Raw genomic sequence first — 24,198 nt, forward strand, 5'->3', positions numbered from 1 at the left:
AAGCCTACTGTTTGGCCCACATAGTGGCCTGGGAGTAGAATCCCTTTGCTTCTGAGCTTTGATTTTCTCCTTGTTCTGTCTGGGTCAGAGTGCATGTCTGTGCAAGCCACGATGGCTGAAAGCAGGTGAAGTAAGGATGGTCAGATTCATACATTTAAGATTTCAGTCATGTTTATGGCAAATATGCTTATGAATATCAGCACTGGGTTTACCCTAACCACTCAAGACAGCAATGAGGGGGGGGGGATGGTCAATTGCTCAGGGACTGCGTTGTATAACACTGAAACATTCCATCCTGCAAGGAAGCCCCCCCCTTTTAAAGATCCTACTACTTTATTTATTTTTAATACATTTCATTAATTTATTCATATTACATCTAAATTGTTATCCCATCCCTTGTATGCTCCCATTCCTCCCTCCCTCCCATTTTCCCTACTCCTCTCCCCTATGACTGTGACTGAGGGGGACCTCCTCCCCCTGTATATGCTCATAGGGTATCAAGTCTCTTCTTGGTGCAAGGAAGCCCCTTAAGCAGGAAGGTAAGCAACTCAAAATAGCTTCAGGAAGTCCCTGAAACAGACCAGACTCACTAAGCCCATAAAAGCTGCAAAGAAGTCCCTAAGACCAGAGCAGCTGGGCTGTCAGGAGGAGATTTAGACCCGACTGAGGCACCTGGAAAGGATTCTCTTCAACCTGTGGAACTGCCTGCAGGCTGTGCAGTGTGCTCCAGGTTTCCATGCTGGGGTGGGCTTTGGTGACCCAGCTGTCTTTGAGTTATTTCTGCCCCTGTATTAACCCCTCACCCATATATTCTTGTAAGTGACCTCAGCTAAACTCATGGTTTTATCAGATTGGACTTGGTGGTATCTGTGCTTTTGGTCTGTCGTGGCTTTCCTGTCTGGGGTGGTAATTTATGAGTTGCTCCTTCCCAGGAAAAGCTTTATTATACAACACCCAAGGCCTGGATCAGAGCCTTAGTACCTGGGACAGACATTCTGTTTGTTTGTTTGTTTGTTTGTTTGTTTGTTTTTCGAGACAGAGTCTCTCTGTATAACCTTGGCTGTCCTGGACTCACTTTGTATACCAGGCTGGCCTCGAACTCACAGTGATCCGCCCGCCTCTGTCTCCCGAGTGCTGGGATTAAAGGTGTGCGCCACCACGCCCGGCAGGGACAGACATTCTTAACCTCCCGCCCCAGCGCTCCCCAGTCCATAGTGACTTGGGGACATGCCGTGGAGACGATGCCTCAGGGGAGCCAGGCTGTCTGTGGGGATGGGACTGCACTATATTCCTCTTTGTATTCCCCGTGGATCCATGCAGACGGCAGGACTCAGGAAGTGACACGTGAGGCCACCTTTAATCCCAGCACTCAGGGAGGCAGAAGGCACAGATGCTATAGGACACACGTAGCCGGAAACTCATCTCTCCAGCCAGGAGTGTGTGAGGCCAGCAGTTTAAGTCCTAGCCCTGGCCCAGGGACCTGTGGCCTCGAGGTAAGGTCACGATTCTGAACATTTCTTTCCCTAAAGAGGGAAGAGGGCCTTGGGTCAGCTCTGTGACTTTGTGTTTTCTGGAGTCTGGCCATGGCAACCGCCCAGGCTAGCCCACCAGACCCTGCAGGGTGCCAATCCCGCAGCCTGTTTGGCTTGTATTTGTTTACATTCTGTTCTGGAACACACCGGTGCATGTGAAAGTGTGTTTAACCCACAACAGTTTTGAATATAGTAGCTAGGAAATTAAAAACAAGAATGATGGATGATGCTCTGTGTGACAAAATGTCAGTTATTTATTAAAGAAAAGTAAGCTGGGCGTGGTGCCGCACACCTTTGATCCCAGCACTCAGGGAGGCAGAAGCAGGCAGATCTCTGTGAATCTGAGGCCAGCCTGTTCTACAGAGCAAGTTCCAGGACAGCCACGGCTTCACAGAGAAACACTGTCTTGGAGGAAAAAAAAAACAAAAACAAACAAACCTAGTTGATATGAAATGTTACAATACTTGGAAATGAGGCAAGTATCCTTTTCTAAGATGCCACCTGGGTTAATTTTTAGTTTTCAAGTGATGGGATTATAACTGTCATCTGTAATAATTAAGTTTATTGCAGTAAAGGCTAACCTTTTGCCTGGCAGTGGTGGCACACACCTTTAATCCCAGCACTCACAGAGGCAGAGACAGGCAGATCTCTGTGAATCTGAGGCCAGCCTGGTCTACAAGAGCAAATTCCAGGACAGCCAGGGCTGCACAGAGAAACCCTGTCTCACAAAAAGCTACTGGTGATATTTTACTGTCTTTTAAACTAGCTCATCCTTTCAAGGATCTGTGCCTTGTCTCCTCAGCTAAACCGCAGGAAGAGATCAATAAAAGCATTGTGGGAACAACTGAAGGAATGCCAAGCCTCTGGAGAAGTTGGACTGTGTGGCTTGTAAGTGGGTGTAAATAAGGCGTAGTCATATGGATTTATGGATTGAAACTAACCAGAGATCTCCTAGCAGACAGGAGTAGCAGGTCCTGATCACAGGAAAAAACAACACAGCCTCTTGTGCTGGGTGAGCCGTTTCAGAGTCCTGGGTGGGTAGAATGCTTTGCCCGTGGTCATTCAGCTGATGGTGGTTAAGCTAGGAATTGAACCTGGGGCCCGTTGCTCTCCACAGTCTGTCTTAACCACTTGACAGGCAGGTGCTAAATTGGACCCCACGGCCTCCGCAGAACTTATTGGCCACTCCGCCAGAATAAAATGCTGACAGAGCCCTGGGTATTAATAGTCCTTGGCTGCCTGGGCTCCTCAGCCCCTGCAGAAGCCAGTCCAGGTCATGGCCCCACCCTAGAGAGTAAGGTGACTTTCCTGGCAGAGAATCGATCAAACATTTCCAAGCCCCTGTGGACTGAAGAATTTGAGCTCAAAGGCTTCAATGTCCCCGTTACTGGGGACTGCTTAGGAGTCCGGGTATTGCTTCTTTTCGGTTTCTGAGTGGATGCATTCGCCTCTCTGAGCCTCAGTCTCCCTACATGTACGGAGGAGCCATCGCGCTGCTTCTCAGGAGTGTTGGTTGAATGGTGTCAGTCGGTGGAAGTAAACTGACTGAAGTCCAAGCATCAGGCACTCTAATTCAAGACATAGGGTCCACCTGTGCAATGCACATTACAGTGGTAAACTCTCACAAGTCATCCCAGGTCCCTGAAGCTGGCTTTGGAAGTACCCTGCCACCATTTTAGATCTAAGTATGGTTGTTTCAGAGTTTCCTCTAGGTCTCTTGTCTGGTGATGGGTGGCTCTCTGATCCTATAACAGGAAAGGGAAGAAACAGCAAAACAGCTGAAGAACAGAATCACAGTGCGAGGCAGGGTGGCGCACGCCTTCAATGCCAGCACTTGGGAGGCAGAGGCAGGCAGATCTCTTTGAGTTCGAGGCCAGCCTGGTCTACAAAGTGAGTCCAGGACAGCCAAGGCTACATACACAGAGAAACCCTGTCTCAGAAAACCAAAAAAAAAAAAAAAAAAAAAAAAGAGCGGCTGAGAGGTGAACTATTACCAACAGATGTTACTATCATTTATTTTTCCAGTGATGTAAAGGTACCTACGGTGGGAGAGAAAAGTCACCACAGAGAGAAAATTCAGTGGGGAACTCCAGCGTACTGTCTTAACTTTCCTAGCTGGTTTCTGCCATGTCTGATTTGATGATGTCATCTCTGTGTGTTGTTTGTTCTCTTACTTGGTAGCCTCACCCCCCGGGGTCACTCTTCTCTTCCCAGAACCCACTCTGCCAGGAACACCAGCTGACTGCCTAATTTCTCCTGAATGCTTTCAGCACCTAATACAATGATGTTTGTCATCTGTCTGTCTGTCTGTCTCTCTATCTATCTATCTATCTATCTATCTATCTATCTATCTATCTGTCTGTCTTCCTTCTCATCCTGTTGCTGGGATAAAACATCACGACCAAGGCACTTATGGAGGAGCTTCTCCAGGCTTGCTACACCCCGATGGCAGAGTCTGGCATGCTGGCAGCATGAGGGAACTGAGGGCTCACAGCTTGAATTACAAGCACAAAAGAAGAGTGAACTCAAAGTGGCCTGGGTCTTTAAACTCTCCAAGCCAAGTGACATGCCTCCAGCAAGGCCACCTAAGCCTCCTTAGCAGTGCCACCACCTTGGCCCCAAGTTATTCCGATGTCTGGATATGTCTGTGAGGACCACCTCGTTTGAAACCCCTGCTCTCTGCAATTTGCTGTTTACTCTTTATTTTGATTTTTCGAGAAAGCATTTCTCTGTGTATCCTTGGCTGTCCTGGGCTCACTTTGCAGACCAGGCTGGCCTCGAATTCACAGGACTCTGCCTGGCTCTGCCTCCCTGAGTACTGGGATTACAGGCGTGCACCACCATACCTGGCTCACTATTTTTTTTTTTACTTGCTCTATACTTAATAAACTTACTTATTCAAAACCAAAAGCATAATGTGTCTATTAATGACCAATCTTCAGCCCAGATAGCGCAACTTGTCTAGAGTCCAGGATGAGAGAGCTCATGCCTTGTTGTCACCTGGAGGAGGGCAGGTGTGCTGTCATCCGGCTCTCCCACTTCCCTGCTTGGTCTGAACTAAACATTCTAGAAGAGGGGTCACAGGGCCGTGCCCGCCAAGTCTAGCTCAGCTGTATGCAACTGGGGTTTGCAAGGAACTCCGCCCTGAGGACTCTTAGATCCTGGCTTTACCACAGCCAAGGATGGGACAGAGTCAGGCCATGGGCTGGAACCTTCTGAAGGAAGAGAAGACTTTGCTTCGCATCACAGGGAGTCCCAGAGTGCAATGTGAGAACAATTGATCACTCAGCATTTTTACAGACTTCCTCTATTTTAGCGCCCTCCACAACCCTAAGAAATGGGCACTGTGATGTCTGTGTTACAGGTAGAAACTCCAAGGTTTAGGGAAGTGAGTGAGGCCTTGCTGCTGGTGTGAGATTGAACCCCGTGTCCCTGACTCTCCAGCCTGTAGGCTGGTCTGCTGTGGCCACAGCCAACACAACCTGAGCTGGCTTCCTGTCCTTAGGAGAATCTGGGTGGTCCTGGGCCTTCCATGCATAGGCTGTGTGGCTTGGCTGAGCCGGGCACACAATGTGTGATCCCAATGTGATGAGCCCCGGGTGGCCACTTGTCACTCCTCAGCCAGCCACATTGAACATCTTACCATCAACAGCCTAGGGCCAGGTGTAAGACTTGGGGGGGCTAGGTGCTACTTCCCGGAGCCCAGTGAGACACAAGGGTCCACTCCGCTGCAATCAGCAAGGGATGCTTTATTGATTCATCATGATGGCATCTACCAAGCTCTATTGTGCTGGAGACCCCAAATAAGCAAAGCTTGGGTCTTTTATACCCTTACAGAAGCAGAACTTAGTACAAACATGATTGGTTAGTTGACCTTTAAAATGATTGGTTACTAGTTATTTTATCCTTGAGGGGGCAAGAGCTCAGCTTGGGACATCACATGTTGTCAGGTGCTCGGGTGTGGTTTTAGAACATCCCTGAGGCCATCTCGGAAGGTACCAAATGGCCAGGGTTGAAAAACAACTTTCCTATCTTTTTTTTAAAGATTTATTATTTATTTATTTATTATCATGTATACAGTGCTCTACCTGCATGTACACGTGCAAGCCAGAAGAGGACATTAGATCACATCATAGATGGTTGTGAGCCACCATATGGGTGCTGGGAATTGAACTCAGGACGTCTGGAGGAGCAGTCAGTGCCCTTAACCTCTGAGCCATCTCTCCAGCCCTTTTCTATCTCTTCACAGGCAGCCTAAGAAGGGCTGTGGGCATTAGAGTTCCAGACCCTCCCCAGGGAGCTGCGGGAGGCCTCCCTCAAGCCCCAGATACTCAGCAGGGCCACTATGGCTACCCTCTGGGATGCACCTCCTTTTCTTTTCCACGCACCAGCAACTGGTGCTCCATCCTTTGTACAGGACAGGCTTCCACAGTTCTCGTGTGCACACTTCCCTCATGAGCCGAGCCATCCAGGCTCAGCTTGGTCCTGCAGGCTTCCACCCAGTTGGGGTCCTTTATGTGTCATTTGCTTAATATGTAGAGGGCTTGATCTTCCTGATGGCTGGGGGACAGGTCAGCTTTCACTCTGTAGTGTGACCAGCTCCTAGCACATAGCCAGGAGCTCAGTGGCTATATATGGGACATATATAGGTCCCATAAAGTACTTATGTCTTTTGGACAGCTCAAGTTCCAGAGGCCCCCTCCAAGAGGCAGCTCTCTCCCCCAGTTAGTCACCCATCTCTCTAATGGGAAGCCAGCTTCACAAAGATCCATTCGATTGCACCACAGTTCACTACAGCAAACTCAACACTGTTTTTGTTTTTGTTTTGTTTTAAATAAGGAAGAATGACAATCAGTCATAGAAACTTAAGGCGCTAGTTGATCTGGCCCCAAAGACCCAACATAAGGCGCTCTCAGTGACGTCAAAAACTCCCTCCATCCAGTCCTGGGACAAGGTACCTACTGCCCAGCTAAGAGAAGAGGAGGGCCCAGCTACTAAGGTTCTGCAAGGGTTAACAGTGCAGCTGGTTGCCCCTACTGAGCCCTCATTGGTCCACGGGAGGGGAGGGGGGCACAGGGGAGGCAGAGGCTAGACAAGTAGGCTAGTCCTTATGGTCTGGAGGGTGATCCTCAGATTTGTAAATAAAGTCATCCATTTCACACAAAAAATCGAAAGAGCACAGCTGGAAAAAGCAGGCGTTAATTTGGGGTCCATTTTCCACAGAGCCAGAGACCAGAGGGGAGGCAGCAGCTGAGTCCAGAAAAGTGGACTACATTTCCCAGAGTTCTTCAGAGCCCAAGGACCAGCCATTGGCAGATTTAAATAGCCCAGGCCCGAGACAGCCAGGCTTCAGCTGTGGACTCATCAGGCCTCTGGGTTGGCTCTATTGGCGCTAGCCCGGGTGGGGCTCCATTGGCTGCCCAGCTGGCACTGACGTCCCCTCGGAGCCGGGTGGCAGCCGGAGGTAAATAGCCATGTGCAATCCTCCTCTCTATATTTAACAGCTGCTACAGAGAAGGTGGCGGCTCTTGTCTTCTGGGAGAAGGGTCCTTGGAACTGGGCTGGGACTGGCCTTCTCAGAGTGAGCGAGGTCACCATGCCAGCATCCCAGAGCCGGGCCCGTGCCAGGGACCGCAACAATGTCCTCAACCGGGCTGAGTTCCTCTCCCTGAACCAGCCCCCTAAGGGGACCCAGGAGCCCAGAAACTCAGGTAGGAAGGCCTCAGGGCCCTCGACACAACCCCCACCCTCCGGCGGCGACGGGGCCCGGGAGCGTCGCCAGTCGCAGCAGCTGCCGGAGGAAGACTGCATGCAACTGAACCCCTCGTTCAAGGGCATCGCCTTCAACTCCCTGCTGGCCATTGACATCTGCATGTCCAAGCGCCTAGGGGTGTGCGCCGGCCGGGCTGCATCCTGGGCCAGTGCCCGCTCCATGGTCAAGCTCATCGGCATCACAGGCCACGGCATCCCTTGGATTGGCGGCACCATCCTCTGCCTGGTGAGAAGCAGCACCCTGGCCGGCCAGGAGGTGCTCATGAACCTGCTGCTCGGTGAGTGTGCCTGCTGGCCACCTGTCACCCTGCCCGCCTGGCCCCACCCCTTCCAGGCAGGATCAGCCAGGCTCCCTGAGAAACCAAGGAACTCACCTAATGAGGCTAGGCATGAAAGGTGCCCCAGAAACGGACAAGCCTCGAATGTGGGGAGGCAAGGGGCCCCCTGCAAATTGAGGGGGAGGAGGAGAGGGAGGGGGCTGGGGCATGCAGAGGTGGGGGCAGGCACCTCTTGAGGCCAGTTCTCCGTACAAGGCTGCTGCCCGGAGGCAGAGTACAAAGAAGCTGTGTCTATGGGCTGAACTTGGGGGTTCTGCTGAGTGACCTAGAGGGATGTCACTTGTCAGGTCGTGGTTCCTAGCCAGTCACAGACGTTTCTTAGCTGCCTCCAAACCTGAGCTTCTTGGAGCACCCAGCCTGCTCCTCACCCTGTCCGCCCCACACATGTGTCTGAAGAAAGGACGAGTATGGTTGTTAGTTTCCTTGTCGCTGGCCCTTCAGGGGGGTAGCCCTGCCATGTGCCAGTTGCCATGTGGTACCCATGTGGAAGGCAAGCCGGCCCTTCTAGCTGGAGGTGATCCCCAGCCCCCACCCAGCTCATCCTCCTGGTCCCTAGGGTGCGTCTACCCTCTGAGCCAGGCCCATGCGGCGGTGCCTGGGGAACACAGGCAAAGCTGGCTCCTCTGATTCTAGAAGGCGTTTCAGTGAAAACCCAGGTGCCCCCTGCCCCTGCCCCTTTCAGCATCTGGAGCCCCAGCTAGGTGCCTACAATGCCAGCAGGTGGCTGGGTCTGGCCCCACCCAAGTCCCTCACTGGCACTCCTGAGCCTTACTGTTTTCTCCCAGCTAGTCCCAGGAGGCCAGCGTCCCTGACACTCCCATCTGGCAGATTAGGAAACTGAGGTGCCAGTGAGTCAAACAGCCTGGCCGAGCCTCAGAACCTGGAGTCTGTAGCCATCCTGCCTGTTGTAGAGAGACCATTGCCTTGTGGGCAGTGGGGGTGGGGGTGCGGCCCAGTCCAGGACCGTGGGAATAGGGACAGGTTAGGGGAGAGAACAGGTGGCCGAGGTGCTAGAAGCTTCTACGCAGAACCCATCCTGGTTATGTGACCTTTCCCCTGTGCCCCTAGTGGAAAGTCAGGTTGCCTCATGTGACTGGATGAGGTGGGGGCTTGCCTCCCACCCCATCTGCTCCTTCCTGCGTTCCCCGTGTGCTAATACTGGTGTCGACTGTGTGATGGAGTCTGGATTAGGACTGAGTGTGACTCTGGTCTTGCTCAGCATCACCCTGAGGAGGGAGAAAGAGGTCTCACCTCTGGCTGTTCCGTGCTTCCTCACCAGAGCAATCTGAGCAGCTGAGGAAAGCTTAGAGTCAGCCAGACCTGGGTGCATACCTCAAAGGGCCTGCTGTGGCCACAGGCAAGTACCTTTGCCTCTTGGAGCCTCAGTTTCCTCATCTGTCAAATGGGTTGTTAGGACACTTGACGGAAGTATCCTAACATAGAGAGTTTCACACGTTCTAAGGCCGGGGGCACTTAGGTGGCCATGGCCATCGCCATGGTAGCATTCTCACCATCACTAGGTCCACTTCCTGCCTGGTCCTGTCTGTGTTCTAGATGCTAGCGCAGTGACCCTGTCACCCTCGTTCTTGCTCCCCTGAGCACCAGCTAGATGGTGCCTACTGGGAGCCAGATGATGGGTGGCTGAGCCTATCCCTGCTCACCTTACGTGCTTTCCTTGACAGTCTATCCCAGGCAGAAAGTGGCTCATGCCTTGTTCTCACGGTCCAAGTCCTTTTTTTTTTTTTTTCTGAGACGGTTTCTCTGTGTAGCCTTGGCTGACCTGGACTCTCTTTGTAGACTAAGCTGGCCTTGAACTCACAGCAACCTGCCTCTGCCTCTCGAGGGCTGGGATTAAAGGTGTGCGCCACCTTTTCCTCATCTGTCAAATGGGTTGTTAGGATACTTCCGTCAAGTATCCTAACATAGAGAGTTTCACACATTCTAAGGCCGGGGGCACTTAGGTGGCTGACGCCTGGCTCTTTTTTTTTTTTTTTTTAATGATTTACTTACTTGTATTTTGTGCACTGGTGTTTTGCCTGCATGTTTGTCTGTGTGAGGATTTCAGATCACATGGAACTAGTGTTGCAGACAGTTGTGAGCTGCCATGTGGGTGCTGGGAACTGAACCAGAGTCCTCTGGAAGAGCAGCCGGTGCTGCTAACCACTGAGCCATCTCTCCAACCCCTGATCCAAGTCATTTAGTGAGACTTCCCTCACTCTGAACATGACATTGTGTGTTGGTATGTGTTTTTAAACTATTTTTTAAAAGATTTTATTTATTTATTTATTTATTTATTTATTTATTATTTATTATTTATTATTTATTTATACAGTACTCTGCCCCCATGTGTGCCTGCAGGCCAGAAGAGAATACCAGATCTCATTACAAATGGTTGTGAACCACCATGTGGTTGCTGGGAATCGAACTCAGGACCTTTGGAAGAACAGACAGTGTTCTTAACCTCTGAGCCATCTCTCCAGCCCCCGTTTTTAAACTCTTTAATTTGGGGTATTGAAGCCTCTACCTCCCTTCTATCAACCTCTTAACCCTGGGTATGAGAAAGAAGGTTAGTAGGGAGTGGGGGCATGGACCTCTTTACTTCTCCTGGCTTTGTAGGGTCAGTGAGTTCTTTTGGGGGCAATGCCAATCTCCTTCAACAGCAAGTGCAGCAAGCAGTCTGATCTGAGCTGCATCATTGAAATGTTGCTCTCCATCTATCTCCAAGAAGTCATACCGTTCATCTCTCATATATATATATATATATATATATATATATATATATATATGTAAATATATTATTTATTGTATTAGCATTGGTGTTTTGCCTGCATATATATCTGTGAGAGGGTGTCGGATCCTCTGGAACTGGAGTTACAGACAGTTGTGAGCTTCCGTGTGGGTGCTGGGAATTGAACTCAGGACCTATGGAAGAGCAGCCAGTGCTCTTAACCACTGAGCCATCTCTCCAGCCCCTCTGTTGTTTTGTTTGTTTGTTTTTTGGTTCTTAAAGACAGGGTTTCTCTGCGTAGCCTTGGCTGTCCTTAGACTCGCTTTGTAGACCAGACTGGCCTCAAACTCACAGCAATCTGCTTGCCTCTGCCTCCCAAGTGCTGGGATTAAAGGCGTGCGCCACCACGCCCGGCTCATACCGTCCATCTCTTGTTTCTCCAAACTACTACACACCGCATGCCACCATGGCATGCCACCCTTTCTATCCCAGGGCTCTCCTGTTTATCATCCTCAGAGTCCTAGACCACACCCCTCTCCATGCCGCACGAGGCAGGCTGTTACCAGCTGGCAAAGGTAGCAGCTGTGGACATACTAAAGCCCAAACTAAAATCCCACATGGGATTAAAACAAAACCACGCTTACGTAACATAGCTAGGTTTACAAAGAAACCAAAGCTTCTATTAGGATTGTGTGTGCAGGTTTCTTAGTCACTGTTCTGTTGCTGTGAAGAGACACCGTGATCACAGCAGCTCTAATATAAAAAAAAAAGCATTGAATTGGAGCTGGCTTACAGTTTCAGAGGTTTACTCCATTATCCAAAAATAGTAGCTGAAAGTTCTGCCTCTGGACCCCCAGGAAGCAGGAAGAAAGAGACCCTGGGCCTGGCGTGGGCGTTTGTTTGTTTGTTTGTTTGTTTTGTTTTGTTTTTCCAGACAGGGTTTCTCTGTATAACATCTCTGACTGTCCTGGAACTTGCTCTGTAGTCCAGGCTGGCCTCAAACTCACAGAAATCCATCCTCCCAAGTGCTGGGATTAAAGGCTTGTGCCACCACCTCAAGGCCCACCCCCAGTGACACACTTTCTCTAACAAGGCCACACCTCCTAATCCTTTCAAATAGTGCCACTCCCTACGCACTCCAAATACGAGGCCATTCGTATTCAAATTCAGGTACACCTGCCTAAACTAAGAGGGCAACATCCATCTTCCCACCTCTTCCTCATTCTTTTTAGTTTTTAGTTTTTTTTTTTTTTTTTTTTTTTGGTTTTGCGAGATAGGGTCTCTTCATGTAGCCTTGGCTGTCCTAGACTCTCTTTGTAGACCAGGCTGGCCTCGAACTCACAGCAATCCGCCTGCCTCTGCCTCCCGAGTGCTGGGATTAAAGGCGTGCGCCACCACGCCCGGCTCCCTTTTTAGGTTTTTTTGTGTGTGTGTGTTCTTCCTGAGACAGGGTTTCTCCGTGTAGCCTCGGCTGCCCTGGACTCACTTTGTAGACCAGGCTGGCCTCGAACTCACAGAGCTCTGCCTGCCTCTGCCTCCCCCTTGTTGGGTTGTTTTTGTTCATCTTGTTGGAACTTTTGATACAGGATCTTAGGTAGGCCAGGGCGGTCTCAAACTCACTATGTACCTAAGGCAGGCCTTGAGCCCCTGAGCCTTCTGGTCCCAAGTGCTGGGATTACAATTATGTGCCTCCATGACTCACCCTTGTTTGTTTGTTTGTTTGTTTGTTGAGGCTGGGTCACACACTATAGCCCAGGCTGCCTCAAGCTAATCACCCTGCCTTCCCTCCCAAATGCTGCGATTACAGGCGATTGTTCAGCTCACAGAACGGTGGGTGGGCGTGCATGGGTGTGTGCTCAGTGTAGAGGCCAGAGCTCTGTCTGGTAGCTCCCTTGTCTGCTCTGTATCTCGTTCTTCTGAATCAGGGTAGTCTGGCAGGCCTGGGAGCTCCCAGGATGCACCTGTCTCCATCCCCCGTTGCAGGGCTACAGAGGCACACCAGCAGGTACTTCCCGAACTGAGCCATCACTGAACCTCTGGGAGTGAACCTCTAAAAGATCAGAATAAATAGGAGTAAGCAGACATTCGAGAGGATGATCCCCTCTCTGTGTAGCCTTGGCTGTCCTAGACTCTCTTTGTAGGCCAGGCTGGCCTCGAACTCGCAGCAATCCGCCTGCCATTGCCTCCCAAGTGCTAGGATTAAAGGTGTGTGCCACCACCACCCGGTTTGTGTGTGTGCTTTTTTTTTTTTAATTTTATGTTTATTTTATTTTTATATTTATTGGTGTTTTCCCTGCATATACAGTATGCTGCCTGCACATACGCCTGCACTCCAGTGAGTAAGTACTGCAAGGGTCAACAGACACTCGCTCACACATGTCCTGGAGGAAGCGCTTTGGGTCAAAGGCAATGCTGGCTTTGATGCCAGCTTGTGGTCCATAGACGACAGGTCGCAAAGAGGGTGTGCCTGTCCCTTAGTCCCTCTCCAGGAGTGACCTGTTTGTTTTGGGCACCATGCCTCTGGCTCTCTCCCTGCATACAGCAGTGTGCCCCTGTTGTCTTTAATTACTGTGGCCTCAGCTCCCAGGGACCTGCCCAGCTGTGTGGCTCGTGTTTGCAATTCTGTCTTGCCCTCCACACACCACCATGTCCCTTCACGCCAAGAGCAGAGAATAAAGGCTCTTCAGCCTTGAGCTACCCACCGCCCTCAGCCAACTGTGCAGAAGGTGTGTCTGTCACCTCGCCCCTGCTGCCTGCCAGCTCTTGCTCTAGGGTACAACTTAGGTGACTATGTGCCTTGCCCGCCCACCCCCCCAAAGAATATTTAGGCTGATCTCAGATCTTCAGTCGGATACACTTCTGCCTCCAACAATGGGACAGTACTTTGTATTATTTTAGGAGTACTATGTGACAGCTAGTCTCCTAGAGAAGGGTCTTTGGACACCCCAAGTCTGGGTCAGGGTTCTGACATACAATAGAAAGGAATTCGCCAGGCGCGGTGCCGCATGCCTTTAATCCCAGCACTCAGGAGGCAGAGGCAGGTGGATCGCTGTGAGTTCGAGGCCAGCCTTGTCTACAAAGTGAGTCCAGGACAGCCAAGGCTACACAGAGAAACCCTGTCTCAAAAAACCAAAAGAAAGAAAGAAAAAGAAAGGAATTCACCATACAGGGCAGGGTGGGTCTGCCTAGTTCATCCACACAGCCAAGCGGTTCATTCTGGGACCTGTTCACAGTAGCACAAGCCACTCAATGGAGCCGGTACCCTGGGACTTTGTGCCCAGGATCCCGATGGTCTCCCTGGAGATAGTGTATGGATTCCTCAGGTGAGAAAGCAGAAGCTCTGGGATGTTCTACTGTGAAGAGCCACCTTGCCATTAAACCTTGGGTAAGGGGAGTGGAGGACAGGCCAAGACCCCACCCAATAGCAGCTGTGGAAGGGACTCACAGGAAATAGGAGAGATGCTAACTCTGTGTGTGTGTGTGTGTGTGTGTGTGTGTGTGTGTGTGTGTGTGTGTTCCACTCACCTAACATATCTGCTTCATAAATGCTCCCAGGGAGACCATGTCTTTTTAGAATGTAGATTTGATGTTTTAACAAGAACTTTTTTTTTTTTTTTTTTTTTTTTGGCAAATGTGGCTATCATAAAAATGTCATTTGAACCTTTCGAAGTACACAGTTGGTTGGCATTAAGCATTACTGTGCAGCAACAGATGTCGCCACCATAGATTCCCCAGAAGTTCATCCTCTTACAAAGTTGGAAGTCCGCCCCCAGGAACCCTAACGCTTCCCACACACCCTGCTCCACTCCTGTGTCTATGAGCTTACCTGCTCCAGGCCCCTCATGGGAGGAATTCTGCGGTAGTTCCTTTCTTGTAAAACTAACTAGGCATGGGGGGCAGGTTGTGACCTCACTATGCAATCCAACCCCCTCCATCTCCTGAGTGCTAAGACTCCTGCTGTGGGGGCCCACACCTGTTTTCTGCAGTGATGGAAGCCAGGGCTTCGCGTGTGCTAGGCAAGCATTCTGTTAATCTACATTCCCATTCTCCAGCCCAGAAAATCTCAAGACCACGTACACAAACTCCTTGTTCATGGTGGGGGGTGGGGTGGGGAGGGGGCAGGGTCCAAGAGACAATATAAAAACCAGCCTGGCGAGCCGGGCGTGGTGGCGCACGCCTTTAATCCCAGCACTCGGGAGGCAGAGGCAGGCTGATAGCTGTGAGTTCGAGGCCAGCCTGGTCTACAAAGTGAGTCCAGGATGGCTAAGGCTACACAGAGAAACCCTGTCTCGAAAAAACAAAAAAACAAAAAAAAACAAAAAACAAAAAAACCAGCCTGGCGTGGTGTAATCCCAGCACTCACGAGGTGGATATCTGTGAGTTTGAGGCCAGCCTGGTCTACAAAGTGAGTCTAGGACAACCAAGGCTACACAGAGAAACCCTGTCTCAAAACAAAACAAACAAAACAAACCAGCCTTCGTCACCCCCACCCCCACCCTAACCCTGCTGAGGGAAAAGCCCTGACCCCGGGAAGGCTACCTCACTCACTCCTCCGCATCCAGGCAGGCTTTCATCACTCATTTTATGGCACAACTGTAAATCCTGCCTTGTAGTTGGCCTTTTCCCTTAGCATGCCCGCCCCGTGGCTCTCTCTCCCTTGGTGGCCTTGTCATCTGCGGTGGCTGCTGGGCTCTCCTTGTCTAGACTCAGCCTTGGCGTGCTGTGTCTGTCTGGCCTTGAAGGGCACTGGGTCGCTGCACGATTTTCAGGGTTCTGAGTCACACTGCAGTAGGCATCCTTAACCAGGGGTCCGGGGCACACCACAATCTCTTCACAAAAAGGCAGCCCTAAAAATCATCTTTGGTTCCAGGTGGGTATGGTGGTCCGCCTTATAGAAACACAGACCTATTGACACTCACTTCCTGGTGGCTACAAAGCGCTAGCTTTCACATCTTAGATCCAGAATAGAAATCTGAGGCAGAGGCCACCTTGGCAAGGAACTTTAACCCACAAGCCTATTCTTGTCGTGTAAAGACCTATCTCTTGCTCCTTTCTGGCCAATAGCCCCCCCCCCCATGCCTTCCTGTCACCCACCTAGTCCCAAAGAGGGTTGAAGCTGGCTGAGGTAGCCACCGTCAAGGGAGTAATAGCCTAAACCCCAAAGGGGCCATGTGAGGTCCCCTTAGCTACACCTCTGCTCTACAGTCACGGCCACCGGTAGACCTGGCTCTGCCTTGAGCTACAGTTTTCCAGTGCTCTAATTTCCTGGCCACCATAGGCCAGAGGGCTGCTGAGCTGGAGAGACAAAGCACGCCCTCAACCACCCCTAAAGCCAGGAGGGAGGCCTTCATGACAGCCTCAGGAACAACTATGCTTTGGCCCAGAATGCTCAGGCACCAAGTTCAGGCTTCCTTCTGGAAAAGATGCTGTGGGTGAACCCTGCAGGCTCAGACCAGCAGCTCTGTGAGGCTCTGCTTTGGCCCCGGGCGCTGCCCATTGTCACTGCCTGAGTGGGATCTCCAAACAGGCTCCATACCTTTAATCCCAGTACTCAGGGAGGCAGAGGCAAGCGGATTGCTGTGAGTTCGAGGTCAGTCTGGTCTACAAAGTGAGTCCAGGTCAGCCAAGGCTACACAGAGACACCCTGTCTTGGAAAAAAGAAAAAAACCAAAAAAACAGAATGTCAGTCAAAACAGGCTCATGTCACTCCCTATGTTATCAACGAGGGATGGGGATCGGGCATTAGCTTGCAAAGTCGATGTAGTCTGCAAATAGCATCTTTTTCATTTTTTTTATTTTTTATTTTTGTATTTTGTTTTTGTTTTTGCTTTTTCGAGACAGGGTTGTTGTTGTTTTTCTGTGTAGCCTTGGCTATTCTGGACTCGCTTTGTAGACCAGGCTGGCCTGGAACTCACAGTGATCCACCTGCCACAGCCTGGGATTAAAGGCATGTGCCACGCCCGGCAAGTGGCAACTTTGAATAAGGTCTCTCATCCTTGGATCCTAAGTGCCCAGTCACTGCCCTGCTGGACTTCAGTTACTGGAGGCTCAAGAAGGAAAGCGACCTTTCCCAGCCTCACAGCGAGTCAAAGGCAGGCAGCTTTCACCAGCTCTCCCTGCCTCACCCTGAGCCGCCTCCCAGCTGGAAGGCACTTTAGCCCACTCTGAGCTGAGCAAGGTGTGGGTTAGCAAACCCAAGGCCAGCTGAGTTCTCAGAGCCCTGAGGGATGGCGTTGTTTGTTTCTATTTCTGGTTCTAGATTATGCGACAGTCAAAGCCACACTCAGGGCTGGCCAACTGGAGGGAGGGACGGGTGTCCTAGCCTGTGCATTGATTGAGAGGGCAGCCTCACAGCCCTGTCACAGCCCCACAGACAGCTGCAGTGTACTGAGGCGCTTGCCCACAGGCTCCCCCTCTATAGCAACACTTCTCTGTGCAGCCATTTGGTGACTGTCTGTCTCCTCCTTGGCCATTAGGAGCTCTGCCAGCCTGGCTGACTGGCCCCAGGTCTGGCACACACCTGTTCATCTCAAGAGCCAACAAGAATTTGGCTGTGGAAGCCAAGAGCTGCTCCAAGTTGTTTGCTGTGTCTTGTAGCTCAGGCTAGCCTCAAATGCATTGTCCTCCTGCCTCAGTCTACAGAGTATTGAAATAATAGGCATGCCTTATTATGCCTGGCCCATCATCAAATCAATCTCTCTTCTTCTTCTTCTTCTTCTTCTTCTTCTTCTTCTTTTTCTTCTTCTTCCTCCTCCTCCTCCTCCTCCTCCTTCTTCTTCTTCTTCTTCTTCTTCTTTCTCTCTCTCTCTCTCTCTCTCTCTCTCTCTCTCTCTCTCTCTCTCTCTCTCTCTCTCTCTCTCACTCTTCCCCTCATGCTGGGTATGAAGCCAGGTGCCTGTCCATGAGAACCCCATTCTTGACCACTGAGCTGCACCCCAGCTCCATCCTTTCCCATTGCCATGAAAGTAATGGCCAAGAGCCCAGCTTCTGACATATACTGAGAGGGTTTAGAGACAAGATCCCGGCCAGGCATCCTCCAGGAATGGCTGCCACCTTACCCAACCCTCTGATGGGCCAGGCTTTTGAGGCAGGAACTCCCCTGCTTTGCACAGAGTGCTGTAGGGCCTGGGACTTCCTCAGTCCCTTGCCGGGGACCACTAGTCACCTTTGCAGGCACATACAAGGAAATAGTGTATATCTCCTATCCCAGGGGGATAGTACCTATGGTCTATACCTCACAGGTAGGGACAGCTGGGTGACTTATCCTGAGTCATGCAGTCACAGGGGCTATACCTCACTGCTGGGCTGTCCACAGCTCTCACTAAAAGGGGACTTATAGGTTCTGGGACCTCACTAGTATCTCCTGAGGCCACAATGAATAGAAGGGGAATGTCTCCTCCTGAGAGTCTCCTCCGGACCCAGCAGAGTAGCTGGGCCTTCTAATGCCAGCCCGGGCTCCCAAGCAGAACAATGTGAGAGGCCAGGCTTCCTCGTGCCTGAGGAGGGTTTCCTTGCCCCACGCTGGCAGCCTGGGAGCCACTCTGACTACCTAGTGGAACTGGGCGCTGGCATAGTGCCACCCTCTGATGGCCCAAAGATGCCGAGCAGCTCACCAAAGTGCAGCCACACAGTAGGGTGGTGGCTGGGACAGAAGAGAGACTCAGGATCCACCCCCCCCCCCAAACTTCTAAGTTGAGGAAAAGCCCAGCCTATGAGCCAAGTTTCCAGCCGATGATTCAGCTAACATTTGGAGAGTGGCACCTTGTGGGGGGCTGAGTGACAAGACAGGCTCGGCCTCACCTCAATGAAGAGACATTCTGAAGTGGCCACTACACAAGGCGTGAGAGGCCTAAAGGAGACAGTGGAGAAAAAGTCAGTGGGTTGAGGAAGAGCTCTGTGAGTTCAGGCCTAGCCTCGTCTACTGATTGCCCAGCACCCTGACTGCACAAATGCCCCTGCCTTCTGTGTCCTGACACTGCTGGGTGTGTGTTATGTCAATTACCTTTCAGCTTTATAAAAAAAAAAATTGGTGTGCTCTGGGCACTGGGGGAGCCTCACGGACATACTTTGAGAGCCATTCCGTAGCGCAGGCCCCACATCTCAGCCCTGGAATCCTGCAGGTACCTGGACCTGCTTATGACTCTCAGCACTAGCGGTGAGGGTAGGGAACAGAAAAGTGTGAAATCACATGTGAGAGGGCGAGGAGAGACTGAACAGATGGCTCAGCGGGTAAGAGCACATGCTGCACAAGCATGAGGACCTAAGTTCAAATCCCCAGCCCCCACATGACAAGCCGGGCTTGCCTACATACGCATCCCTATAGTTCCAGCACTGTATAGGGCAGAGACAGGGAGATGGTTAAGGCTGGCTGGCTGTCACCCCGGCTGCAGTTTCAGTGAGAGACTCTGCCTCAAAAAATAAAGTAGAAGCCGGGGGCGTGGTGGCACGCGTCTTTAATCTCAGCACTCGGGAGGCAGAGGCAGGTGGAATCTCTGTGAGTTCGAGGCCAGCCTGGTCTACAGAGTGAGTCCAGGACAGCCAAGGCTACACAAAGAAACCTTATCTCAGGGGGAAAAAAAAATAAGGTAGAGAACAATCAAAGAAGATAGTCATTGTTAGCTGCGCGCGCGCGCACACACACACACACACACACACACAAGTTGGGGAGGGAGGGAGGAAAAATGTTTGCTATGTCAGGTGGTGAGAAGAAGGAAGCAAGATGAAGGGACTGTGGTGGTGACTTCTACAAACGGGTCCCAAGCGTGGCATCTCTGTTGAAGGAAGCGGATGGATGCCCAAGGGAAGGGACATCGAGGTAACAGGAGTGGCCAGTGCAAAGGTCCTGGGATGAGACTGTGTTCTGAGGTCACTGAGGCCAGTGGCGCCTGGCCCGCCAGCGGCACTGATACCCAGGCCTCTGTGTTCCATCCACAGCGCTGCTTTTGGACATCATGACGGTGGCTGGGGTACAGAAGCTCATTAAGCGCCGCGGCCCGTATGAGACAAGCCCGGGACTCCTGGACTACCTCACCATGGACATCTACGCCTTCCCCGCCGGCCATGCCAGCCGTGCCGCCATGGTGTCCAAGTTCTTCCTGAGTCACCTGGTGCTGGCGGTGCCCCTGCGCGTGCTGCTGGTGCTCTGGGCCTTCTGCGTGGGCCTGTCCCGGGTGATGATCGGACGCCACCACATTACAGACGTCATCTCGGGCTTCATCATGGGCTACTTCCAGTTCCGCCTGGTGGAGCTCGTGTGGATGTCATCCAACACCTGCCAGATGCTCATCTCTGCCTGGTGAGCCCCCAAGAGGTGGACCAGTGGGGACAGACTGCCGCAACTCCCCCCATCCTGGCGGGGGGGGGGTGCTGCCTCGTTAGCACTGTGAGGCCTCCTGTTTGTTTCACTGCACCCTATGTGTCATCTGAGGCAGCCAGGACGAGTCGCATGGCGGTCGTGCTTGACCTGCATTCCTTGTCCGAAGACAACAGACAAGAACAAGATGGTCACAGGAGGGGCAGAGTCTTGTCCCCCCTGCCCCCTTCATCACCGTGACAGCAGTTGTACTGTGCTGCTGCACCTCAGCACACACTCTCACCCAGGACAGGTGCCAGTCCGTCAGTGGTCACCAACAGCTTAGGGTAGCACATTCAAAAGGGTGCCTGGGGACCCCAGCCTGCAAGATACTTCTGGGGGAAAAGGCTTTTGTGAACCAGTGCATTTTGGGGAGTCCTGCACACCCAGCTCCCCCCCCACACACACACAGTGGATGGTCACAAGGGTGTAGATTATTTGGAATGGCAGTCTATAGGACTGACGTGTCCTATAGAAAAACCAGCTGCTCAAGTCTTGTTTAAGTCAGCATTTCCTAAATTTATTTGACCATAGGAGCCTTTCTCCAGGAATAGCTATTAACCCACCGAGAAACCTAGTAAATTTGGGAAGCTGCTGCCCAGGAGCCAAAGAAAGGGCCTGGGACGTGAGAGGGCCTCTCCCAAAATCCAGCCCTGAAGGCCGTGGTCTCTGGGCAGTGATGCAGCTTTGGCCCCCAGGGGCTGGACTCTGTGTGACCTAATAGGTCGTTTCCAGTCAGGCACGCATGGATGCGCATTTCATGTGTCAATACAGCAATATGCAAAAGGACATTCACCTGTGTGTATTTTAATGTGGGGGACACAGTAGCATTTCCTGGTGGGAGTGGTGGGGGGTCTCACCCCAGACAGTGCCTGGTGCCATTTGTCAGAGAAAAGAGAGGGGAAAGTCACCCCCTCCCCCACAAAGGGAACTCCTGGACCCTTCTAGCTCTCTGTTGTCTCCTGGAGACCACAGTCTAGGGCCTGGTCCCCACCATTTGGCCGGGGATGGGGGGCCGCTTGGGGAATTTCTTCAGTGGTAGAGAAGTCTGCGGGCCCTCCCACGGCCCCTCTCTCAGTCCCAAAGGCTAGATTCCTGTCCCCTGGGAATGGACTAGTGACCTCCCAGCTGCTTTGAGAGGGTGTGGGGGGTCTGTCAGAGCAGGGGTGCCGGGAGAACATGCCAGAAGTAGAACTCTACACATAGATAATGAGAGTGGGTCAGGGTGGAGGGGACATGGCATGGTGACAAAGCCTGGCCTCTCACAGGCCTGGAGAAGCTCAGGTACTGGGGTGAGCTGGAGGGTCCACATTCCTGGAGGCAGTGCTCAGTGCTGCTCACAAATCTCCAAAGTGGAGTAAATAATGCACCCACTTAGCAGATGAGAATGCCAAAGTCCCCAGTGGGCAGCTGCTTGCCTACGAAGACTAGCAAGGTACACAGGTGTGAGCTAGCTGCCTCTTAGCATGTAGAGGTGGCTGCCCACCTTCTCCGCCCCCCACCCCTGCTCCCTGTCTCAAGGCTCTACCTGCCCTTTAAAGCCATCACCTCCCCCCTCCACTCAAGGCTCTACCTGCCCTCCCAGGCCCCCCTTGCCCTCCCAAGGCACCCACCTGCCCTCCCAGGCCCCCCTTGCCCTCCCAAGGCACCACCTGCCCTTCCAAGGCCCCCTTCTGCCCTCTCAAGGGCCCCACCTGCCCTCCCAAGGTGCCCACCTGCCCTCCCAAGGCACCCACCTGCCCTCCCAGGCCCCCCTTGCCCTCCGAAGGCACCCACCTGCCCTCCCAGGCACCCACCTGCCCTCCCAAGGTACCCACCTGCCCTCCCAGGCACCCACCTGCCCTCCCAAGGCCCCCCACCTGCCCTCCCAAGGCACCCATCTGCCCTCCCAAGGCCCCCACCTGCCCTCCCAAGGCTCCCAACTGCCCTCCCAAAGCCCCCTTTCCCTGTGGAGCCTCCATGTCTCCAGCTGTACCGAGGTACAGTCTTTGACCTGCTTTTCCTGAAGACACTCAGAAGAGGCAGGTACCAGGATTACCATCATGCTGAAGAGCCCCATCCAACCCTGAATCCTGGTTGGCTCCACCATCTTTAAAATGCCTCTGTACATTCCCAGGGGGGCTGGGAGTGCCTGGCAGGGTGCTGAGGAGAAGAATGAGGGCGGTGTCTCCTCGCCTCGCCCCCACCCTCCGGGAATCATCATCCATAGCAAAGCCAGGAATGGGCTGGGCTGGACTTCTGCCTCCCTACAGGGACTACAGCTCCTGGGAGGTCGGGGCCCTGAGAGGCCACCTCTGAAGGGTCACAGAGGTAAGTGACAGTCTTCAGGAGGGCGAGTGGGCGGCCAAAGTGCCTGATGGGAATGGAGAAGCCTCAGAATGTTGCCAGCCTGGAGCCACATCCTGTGCGGTGGCAGCAGCAGCTGGTGCTGGCGTCCCCACCTGTTCCATGGTGTCCTGGGATGCCATTGGTCCCTGTGGGCTGCTGAGTAGCACAGGAGTGCCCTCCTCTCGGGAGCTTGGCACAGGTTGGTTTCAGTGTCCATCACGGAGGCTGACCTGGCTGTTTCTGAACTTCGGCCCACTCACGCTCAGCCGCTCCTGACCATGGAGGCCCGGGGCTGTAGAGACAACACTCTAGCCCACAGGGTAGAGTCTCGGGAGAAACGGGAACAAAGAGGCAGCAGCTAGCCTGGAACCACACATCTACTGTGCTCCTGGAGAAAGCCTGGATGAGGTGGGCAGGTAGTGGGTGACTGATGACAGCTGTAGGTGTCCCAGTCAAGGACAGAGACAGAGAGTGTGTGGACTCAGAATGGTGACTACACCCAGGAGGAGGAGCTGACTACTGTCTCCCGCCTTCTGATTTTGCAGCGTTGCCATCAAACCTAAGGCTTCTCACAAGCCAAGTGCACTATTGATGACAGGGCACATCCGTTTTTACCTATTTTAGGGCAAGGTCTTGCTGAGTTGCCCAGGTGGGCTTTGAACTTGCAATCCTCCTAACCACAGGCTCCCAAGTACTGGGATTGCTGCCATGGGTCACAGCACCTGGCTTTTTATTTCTTTCCTTCTTTTTGTCCTCTGAGGTCGTGCTTGACGTGACCTCATGAGTTCCGTCCTGGCTAGACACTGGATACGCCGGTAACAAGGTGGAACAGCCTCTCCATGGCCCTCAGAAATGCGTCATAAACGTGACTCCTTCTCTACCCTTCGTCCCTCCCACCCATGCCCCCTCATGGCCCTCCCTGCTCCATGGCCCCATAGCCCCAACAGTCTCTCTGCACCCAGGCTGTTGTGCCAAGCCTGGGGTTGGCCCTGAGTTTGGCTATGCCCTCCTGCCTCCCTAATAACTTCCTTCCCATCCTGCCCACCCAGCATTGCCCGTCTGACACGCCAGCTGTTAGGTGGCAGTGACACGCCAGCTGTTAGGTGGCAGTGACTATATCACAGAGCATAAAGCAGGAGCCGGAGTCCACCAGCAGATACGAGGCAAGCATGCGACTTTTACGTGCCACTTGGCTCCCTGAGCGGAATCTACGAAGAGCTGACAGACCCTGAGGACAAGCAGTCAATCGGACTGGGCTGTAGTTCTGTGGAGTCAAATGGCTTGCCCGGCATACACGGAGCCTGGGTTCAACCCCCAACTCTGCATAAACTGGACATGGTGGCTATAATCCCAGCACTTGGGAGACGGAGGCAGGAAAGTGAGAAGTTCAAGGGCATCCTTGAACACTCAGGCTGTGACACATTGGTCCCTCTTGGTCTCACCAGGGTGGGCAGCTTGGGCACAATGTCAAAAGTAGCAGCAATCCCACCATAGGGAAAGGTGACCCTGGATATGTACCCAGGCTCCAGGCAGATGCCTGGGCCTTCATCTGTTTTTCGTTTTTGGTTTTTTTGCTTTGGTTTGGTTTGGTTTTTAGAGACAGGGTTTCTCTGTGTAGCCCTGGCTGTCTGGAACTTACTCTGTAGACCAGGCTGGCCTGCAACTCAGAGAGATCTGCCTCCCAAGTGCTAGGATTAAAGGCGTGCACCACCACCGCCCAGCCTCGGGCCTTTGTCTTACGGCTCCAAGACATGGTGTTGTCCACTCAAAATAATGACCCCCCCCCCCAATGCTGACCACATCTTAATCCCAGAACCTGTAACTATGTTATGTGATGTGGGCCTATGGAAAGAGACTGCGTGTCCCCCATACACTCATGTGTTAGAATCTCAGCCCCAGGGAAGTCATGACGTCATGAGGGCAGAACCCATATAAACAGAACCCAAGGAGACACATGCCCTTCCACTGTGTGGGGAGGAAGGAGGAAGGCTGACACCTGCAAACCTAGCCCAGGGCCTTCCCTCACCAGCATCTGACCTCTGAACTCAGCTTCCGGCCATGAGGAAGACATTTCTGTTGTTTATAAGCTCCTCAGCCTGGGGTGTTCTGCTGTAGTCACTCCAAGAGGATCTGGGCAGCCCATGGAAG

General features: G+C 52.4%; 1 protein-coding gene across 2 annotated transcripts; it reads left to right on the forward strand.

Annotated features, from left to right (window-relative positions):
• The first annotated feature begins 6,371 nt into the window (after positions 1-6,371).
• PLPP7 (phospholipid phosphatase 7 (inactive)) lies at positions 6,372-20,511 on the forward strand. 2 transcript variants are annotated; one of them, XM_084797913.1, is made up of 4 exons: positions 6,372-6,486; positions 6,756-6,908; positions 7,037-7,582; positions 19,305-20,511. In XM_084797913.1, the coding sequence occupies exons 3-4, from the start codon at positions 7,129-7,131 to the stop codon at positions 19,667-19,669; spliced, it is 819 nt and encodes a 272-aa protein (XP_084654039.1). In that variant the 5' UTR covers positions 6,372-6,486; positions 6,756-6,908; positions 7,037-7,128; the 3' UTR covers positions 19,670-20,511. The 2 variants fall into 2 exon arrangements, with proteins under 2 accessions (XP_084654039.1, XP_084654040.1); XM_084797914.1 differs by lacking the exon at positions 6,372-6,486 and having other exon boundaries at positions 6,714-6,908.
• The last annotated feature ends 3,687 nt before the right edge of the window (positions 20,512-24,198 follow it).

Source organism: Acomys minous, assembly GCF_964271855.1.
Source record: "Acomys minous genome assembly, chromosome: 10".
NCBI lineage: Eukaryota > Metazoa > Chordata > Mammalia > Rodentia > Muridae > Acomys > Acomys minous.

Excerpts from the sequence above, each read along its gene's own strand:
- PLPP7 (XM_084797913.1), top strand. The coding sequence starts at position 7,129 with ATGCCAGCATCCCAGAGCCGGGCCCGTGCCAGGGACCGCAACAATGTC. Across the intron at positions 7,583-19,304 it reads GCTCATGAACCTGCTGCTCG|CGCTGCTTTTGGACATCATG; the intron begins GTGAGTGTGCCT and ends TTCCATCCACAG.